Consider the following 8,428-nt stretch of genomic DNA (forward strand, 5'->3'; position numbering starts at 1 on the left):
ATGTATGTATGGATGTATGTATATATATATGTATGTATGTATTTATGTATGTATGTATGTATGTATGTATGTGTGTATGTACGTATGTATATATGTATGTATGTATGTATGTATGCATGCATGCATGCATGTATGTATGTATCTATGTATGTATGTATGTATGTATGTATGTATGTATGTATGTATGTAGGTAGGTTGGTAGGTAGGTAGATGTGTGTGTGTGTGTGTATGTATTTATGTCTATATGTCTGTAAATATATTAACTGAAGTACATGAGTATGTTGGACATGTATTGATATATAAATACAAGTACAGACATATATATATACACACACACACACACACACACAAACACACGCACACACACACACATATATATATATATATGTTCGACCATATATGAACTTCTGAGAGGGAATGCAATGCCGATCACTTCCAATTTGTAGTGTACTTTGGCTCCAATAACTTCCCTACGCGCTCCGAATGTTCACGCAACTATCACTGCGCCATATTGATTCGGCCAAAAACCAGCCACAGAGCTCCTTCCACTTTGTAACATACTCGCTCCAAACATTGTCCAGGTCACTATAATAATACAGCCCTCAGAACACCCTGCAATATATACCAACCATTTTCCAAAGCTACAACAGTAACATGAGTCATTCCAAACGGTACTAAACACACACATATCACTAAACTCACCTTATCACTGGCATTGATATCGACCGCACCAGTGCGCAACCTCTCAAGCGCCAATGCAATATCGCCACACACGACCGCTTTAATGAAGTCCCTCTGAGGCAAAGGGACACACTCAGAGATCTCTGACGATAACTGAGCGGTTGCCATATCCACCTCCCTCATATCGAGAGGTGTAACCGTATGTATAGGTATCTGTCTTGTTGTTGAGACTAGCATGCGTGCTACATCGTCACGAAACGTCTTCACATTACAATCCTCATCAGGCAATTCAAACCGGAAGACGTATGTTTCTTCTCTTCGACCCCGCCAGCTCATTAAATTCTGACCAAGATGTAAAATCATACTTGTACGTATGAAAAACATTCGTATCTTGACTGTAGTATTTATAGGAGGGTCTATTGCCTTCACCACGAGCTTGAATAAGAATGAATCGGTGTGATCAGCTACACGCACACACTTGATAATTGCGTCGGTATAGACACACATCTCACGGCCGTATAAGGCAGTATGCCAGAGAGACCCCTCTATCCATTGCGCCATAGTGTTTCATTGGTGCTATGTACAGACTACAGACTGTCACACACACAGACTCTAGAGTAGTATAAACGGCCTATTAAACCCTACGAGGTGTATGTATAGACATGTAAGGCTGTACGAGTACGACAACGTGTTATTTACGTATATATATATATGTACATCTGTACTATGAAAGTCCAATATAAACGTTGAACGTTCACCTGGAATTTATAAACTTTGAAAACGTTTATACGCGTAACAAGACTGGACAAAATCGACCTAGTAGTGAATATGGGAATTTGTCGGATACTTCGTATAATGAATGTTGAACTTCATGGCTCAAAACATGGACCCATAACGAAAACTATAATAAAAACGTATATTTATCCAAAGTGTACACGTTTAACGCGAAACGGATTGAGGCTAGCATACGCGCTATCACGCCATATCAACTGTGCCACTTCTCGCATGAATACATCAATACTGTGTCACTCCACACTCAGTTATGATGTGTGTCTATGCAAATAGAATCGACGTTTGACTATTACAGTCAAGCAATTGTGTTGACAATGGTGAACAGACAGATAGCGATGCTTTTCCCTTGACATCTGCGTGCACTCACTGCAGATACGCTAAACGTGGGGTAGCTCGTTCCTGGTATGTCGAACGAAGACAGATACACTGAAATATATGCGTGTATGCATAGATTCCTGTATACTAAATAGATATACACGTGAATACAATGTTATATATATATATATATATATATATGTTTACATACACACACACAAACACACACACACACACAAACACAAACACACACACACATATATATATAACTGTATTTACGTGGTTTCACAGTGTTCATTCTTTATACTCGTTTAGCGTCTAAATATGCTTTATTTCATGCTGTCTGTCATTAGATGTCCTTGTTTGGTTGAACAATTTAAAAGTCCAGCTCATGCCCACGCCTCCAATAGAATTTACAATACTGTATTTGTAACCGTTGCCAACTCGGCCTTTTGGTGATGATCAATATATGTATATATTCACACATAAAAATGTATTTACCATCTATTTATTCATTCATCTATATATATATATATATATATATGTGTGTGTGTATGTGTACTAGAAAGTCCAGCCCATGCTGACCACAGCTGAGTGCTCGTCACTACCAATGAGTCCGGTTGGCTTCTGGTACTCTAACGGTACGTCGCCTCGTACCCTGATTTTAAGTTCATCCTGAATCATCTGTGAGTAGAATTTAGGGTTTTAGGATTTGACGATCGAATAGGATCATTATCGTACAACCTCGAAAACAAAACATATATAACAGATGTGTGTACGCCATAATTTATTTGTTAGTGTATGTTTAGTGTGCAAGTATATGGTTCTGTTGTACCATCTCTTGGGTAGAGGTTAGGTTTCGGATTTAATGGTTGAATATGCTCGATATCGGAAAGTGAGTAAGCCTGCAAGTACGCGACAGCGGGCAATTTGTGCGCGAGTATAGGTTGAGCAACCCATAGTACGTTCTAGTAGTACAAGTAAATAATAGTGAATGTTATGTAAGCAGTAATATATATACTTGAAATAGAAAAATAAATGTAATGCCAATACAACCCACAAAGCGAGTATACGATGCATGCTCTTCCTTGATAAGATATATAATGGCTCGGGTCATTGAACAGATAACAGTGGACGTTGAGCAATCTACAATAAGTTCTAGTAATACAACTAAATAATAGTGAATATTGTGCAAGCGGTAAAATGTATACTTGAAATAATGAAATAATAGTATTGTCAATACAACTCACAATGCGAGTGTACAATGTACGCTTTGACCTGCGAATATAATTTGGCTCGAGTCATTGAGCAAATAATAGTCCATGTTGAGCAACTCAGAAATAGGTTTGATTAATATAAGTAAATAATAGAGAATGTGTAAGCAGTAATGTATACAAGAAAAATAATAATAGTAGCAATACAGCCCAGAGTAGATATTGAGTGAGCTGATAAATACTCGATAGCGGATGTTGTGCACGACAATATCGATCACTTCAACAGGGCCGCGTTTGCTCAGCACATTGCTGAATGGAAGAGCCAACTTCTCAAACAAAGTATATACACACACATATTAGCATACAGATTACGTATATGCTTATTAAAGCATTAAGATGTGATTATAAGGAGTATCACGCACACTGGTCTATGCGCTTACGTACCGCAAAGCCACCCTCCAAGACAACAGGCACTACGAGGATGGTTTGTGGAACACACCATTGAATTCCTGCCCTCAATTCAGCCGTATCTACACGTGTACACACACAATATATATATAAATATAAATATAAATATATATATATAGACATAAACAAACTATATAGCCTAGACAAAAACATGCGTACCATCACACATGCCCACACGAATCTCACACTATATATTCAACGAAGAGCGCCCACACTTACCGCCGCATCACTCTCCAAAAAATCAGACACCTCAAAGGCTGATTTGCTGAACACATCACTGAACTGTTCCGCAAACTTCGCAACACTCGGCACCTGGTGTTGGAATAAAGCATCCAACTCCCACAGTGAGCTTTCAATGGCTTGGCAGTTCTTCGGATCGCCAGCGTCCTCTATATACGGATCAGTCCCGTCGCTCTGTGGGGAGTGATAGTCAGGCGTTAGTGACTGAATAAGACGTAGATATTCAAAGCCTAGGTACTAATTCTTCACACTATACACTGCTGCGGAGAACGCCGCGCCTCACGACTGCTGCGTATGCGTTTGCGTTTTCGTAGTATAACAATGCCGTACTGGTGATGAAATAACGCCAATGGTGAATGAAACAACCGCCATGTTTCTTGACAGCTAAATAGGAGATGTTTCTAAATACGTGTCTGCATCCTCACCCAGTAAGGTGGGTGGTATTTCGGCATCGGAGACCGAAATAATGCGTGCTGTAGTTAATGCTAACACCATATGTTGCGGTGTATTAGTGCCGTAATACGGGATGTCGTTTAATATTAGTGACACCAGTGGTAACATCACCCAAACAGCTCACCATATCATGGACATCTCAGCGTACACGATTTCGGGGCAAATTGCCTATCAAAAACCCACAGATACTTAAAAAATAAATGGCATAACTTGAGGAAAGCCAAAAATACCCTAATTCACATTAAATATCATATCCTATCCTACACTTTGGGGTGTATAACGGCGGTGCAATTAGAATGCAGTTGCATCATATTTATCATCAACGGCAAACACACTCAGCCCCCGACAGAAGACATCTCACGACCCACAACGAGTACACAAAATAATATACAGAACTAGAAAAAAAACCCCCAAATACCCCACCTTTTCGCGGTGTATAAGGGCCATGCAATTAGGATGCCGTTGCATCATATTGAACATCAACGGCATGATATACGCCGCCCCCGATGGCGGGCACCTCAGTGCCAGGCGCCCCAGACGCTTCAGAAATGCGGCCACAAGATATCCGGGTAGCAAGGGAGAGTTCAGGCAAGTATCTGCCAGCTTGAGGAAGCGATCTCGGTGCTTGACCACAAATATCTCGTGGTCAAACATGCGCCACAGCTTGACGTAGAAGTCGGGATAGTCCAGGTTGTGCTGGGTCATTAGCACAAACAGACCGTCCAGCGCCAGCACACTCACCACACCCCCCTGGTCGTAGGCATTGGTCAGGAAATCTATCAATAGCCGCGGGTTAGACATGTGCGGCATGATGTCCGTGTGTAGCTTTAGAAGCACGCGCTTGTAGACATCTAAGGGCAAGGCGCGGCGCAGAAGCGCTCTCCAGCACACCGTGAATACTTTGCGGTGGGGGGCTAAGGCAGTTAAGTTGAGGGCTTTTTCATCGGCCTCGTTATCGTTGGCATCGGCTGCGGTACGCTTCTTAGACTTGGATTGTGTGTTTGCGGTGGTGGTTCCGGCTGTAGAAAAAAAGTATGGGAGTATGGTGCAGAAAGTGAGGCACAATCACTGACATGACAGATACTGTGGGATAAGAAACAGGAGCGGTAGGATCGGAACCAAATCTGCACGAGTAAAAATAATAAAAATAAAGACACGGATAGAAGTAAACTGATAAGAATAGAAATAGATACGGATGAGAATATAGGCAGATACGGATCAAAATAGAAATGGATAAGATGAAAAATAGATACGGATGAGAATAAAGATAGATACGGATAGAAGTACATGTACTGATAAAAATAGAAATAGATACGGATAAGAATATATATACGCCTAAGAAACAATGGACAAAAATGGAAAAGTATACGATTAAAAATAAAAATAGATACGGATAAGAATATAGATACGCCTAAGAATAAATACAGATAAGCATAAGAATAAATATAGAAACGGACAAGAATAAAAATAGACACGGATGAAGAGGCGAGAAATGTTATACAATGACTACGCACATACATATCCACACAGAGTTTAAAAGAAATGGCTATTGATATCTAGGTACGGTTTGAAAGAATCTATACACACGAGTGTGTATGAAAATATGATCTAGTCTGAGCCTCGCACTAACACCGGATACTTTCCGAGCTTAGAATGTTGCCCGGCAAAAGAGGACAAACACCAGTACAACTCCCTTCATTCGATGGAGAATACGTATACAACAACGCCCATATCAGCGATACGCGACCTCAATGTACTTGTCTACGTACATGTACACACAGAGAGCGCAATGCGTAATAACACCATACAACTACCGTCTTTGGGTTGTTGTCCGGCAAGCGGGGACAAGAAGCAGTCCAACTCTTCTACTTCAGTGGGGAATACAATGGGCGACAGGATGGAATAGATACGCCTGCTCGTTACCAGGGCAGAGGCCTCGCTCTCGCCCGAATCCTCCAGTTTCTTCATAGTCAGCGCCAGGTTCTTGAGTGTGTAGTACCGAACATCGTCATATTTTAACAGGAACCCTACCACGCGGAGTTCAATAACGGCATGTGAGTCAGGGTGTATTTATAGATTCTCGTACGGTAGTCGCGCCCTGACAAGACTAGCTATCCTTCAACGGCGAAATGTTTACTTCACCAAGCTTACGTATGACCAGAGTTTTAGACCTTCATTTTCTTCATATCGTCGCGCTTCACAAGTTATCACATACTGTCGAGTACGATCATACAGCAACTCAAGCAGTATATGTGTCAATATTTTACGTTACTATCATTGCATATGATCGGACAGTAACTGAATCCTGTTACGCCGAGTTGAATTGTGAGTCGGATTACATATACTATGATATTCAGTGAGCCATCCTTAGTCACAGGTTAGCAATAGACCTACAGCCAGGCTCTAGTGTGCGTGAATAGGCTACTTACCACTGCACTGAAACCCGATATCACAAACCAGAATATATATACTTTTATAGGATACCTATATATATATATATATATATATGTTATATCTATATCGCATACCTTTCGTGAAGGCCCGAACCAGCGCTTCGCTGCAGTTGTCGTTTATAGTCATAGCATCCACCACCCTCAGAAATAGTGTATTCGGGAACACGTGTGTGCTCGTCTGTGTGAGTTTCTGAGCCTCTACTTCGACCCATTGCATACACATCTGTAACCCAGCCACCTGCCGTGACGTGTCCTCGGTGCCTATAAGTTGCAATAAGGCCCTTATAAAGGCCTTCTTTTGCTCACCAAGCCATTCCTCGTACTGTTCTCTTGCACTTTTGGCTGGTGTGCCGTCACTGGTTTTAGCCTATTTGTATTCAACAGACAAAGAATTTAAATATGTATTTTATACTCGATGTAAGTTACCTTGTAATTTTTTGGTACTTTACAATGCCTAAGCAACATAAGCAGAGGTAGCCAACAACTTCCAATAATGAAGCCTTTCACAAGATAGGATCAGGCATGCAGATCCCACAATGCTCAAACGCAACGCAACAAGTCTTTCGGTGCGACAGTTCAGGCAATATAGACTAAACTGAGAAAACTTCGGGTGTAAAGAGTTACATAACAGTTGGAAAAGAAAAATGATATACCGCAGGTGGCGATATAAAATACTATACAAATATGAACCCCTATACATACACACACACATATATATACATATATGCATAAAAATGTATGATTATATATATATATACATATATATTTATATGTATATGTATATTTATATATATGTATGTATATATATATATCTAATATATATATATATATATATATATATACACACACATATATATATAAATACATAGATATATATATCTACATCGATATTAATATAATTTTGAATATGTATATATGTCCGTATATCTACATGTATATACATATATGTATTTATACATACACACACAAATATATAGTTTTGCAAAATATATTTACATGATTATATATAACATGTAAAAGCGTATATATATATATATATATGTCTATATATGTATATATATATACAAACTATACACACACACATTGCTATATATATATATATATATATAGACACACACATATATATATATATACATATTTATGCATATGTATAAATTTATAAATATAAATATATATATATGTATGCATATTTTTATATATTTATATATACACACAAACATACATATATATATTATATATTTATATACCGATATATATATATATATAAATACAATATACATACATATATATATATACAAACTATACACACACGCACACACATTGCTATATATATATATATATATACACATTAGTTTAGGCATATATATAAATATATATATATATATATATATAATATATATATTATTTATTTATATGAATATAAATGTATGCATATATATATACACACGAACATATATATATATATATATATTGTATATACCGATATATATATATATATATACCAGTTCATACATATATACATACATACATAAATATATATATATATATAAATACAAAATATAAATACAAATATACATATATATACATACATATATTTATATATACACGTACACAAACACACACTCACATATATATATATATACATATATATAAAATAACAATATAATAATATAACAACATAATAGTATTTGCAATTATATATATATATATATATATATATTTATACGTATATGTATATATAGTTTACAAAATATATTTACTATGATTATATATAAACATGTAAAACGCGTATACACAAACATATATATATAA

The 8,428-nt window shown here is 37.5% G+C and overlaps 2 protein-coding genes across 2 annotated transcripts; both read right to left on the bottom strand.

Annotated features, from left to right (window-relative positions):
- Positions 1-700: 700 nt before the first annotated feature.
- On the bottom strand, positions 701-1,292 carry SARC_11812 (hypothetical protein; the record flags this gene model as incomplete). Its single annotated transcript, XM_014294094.1, has 1 exon — positions 701-1,292. A coding segment is annotated over exon 1 (542 nt), but the record flags the coding sequence as incomplete, so codon positions are not given.
- A 988-nt stretch (positions 1,293-2,280) lies between these two features.
- On the bottom strand, positions 2,281-6,997 carry SARC_11813 (hypothetical protein). The gene is made up of 5 exons (XM_014294095.1): positions 6,692-6,997; positions 5,978-6,190; positions 4,587-5,182; positions 3,690-3,884; positions 2,281-2,472 (listed from the first exon to the last, which is right to left on the bottom strand). Exons 1-5 carry the CDS (start codon positions 6,837-6,839, stop codon positions 2,350-2,352), a joined length of 1,275 nt encoding a protein of 424 aa, XP_014149570.1. The 5' UTR covers positions 6,840-6,997; the 3' UTR covers positions 2,281-2,349.
- Between the last annotated feature and the right edge of the window lie 1,431 nt (positions 6,998-8,428).

This window comes from Sphaeroforma arctica, assembly GCF_001186125.1.
Source record: "Sphaeroforma arctica JP610 unplaced genomic scaffold supercont1.1891, whole genome shotgun sequence".
In the NCBI taxonomy this organism is placed as follows: domain Eukaryota; class Ichthyosporea; order Ichthyophonida; genus Sphaeroforma; species Sphaeroforma arctica.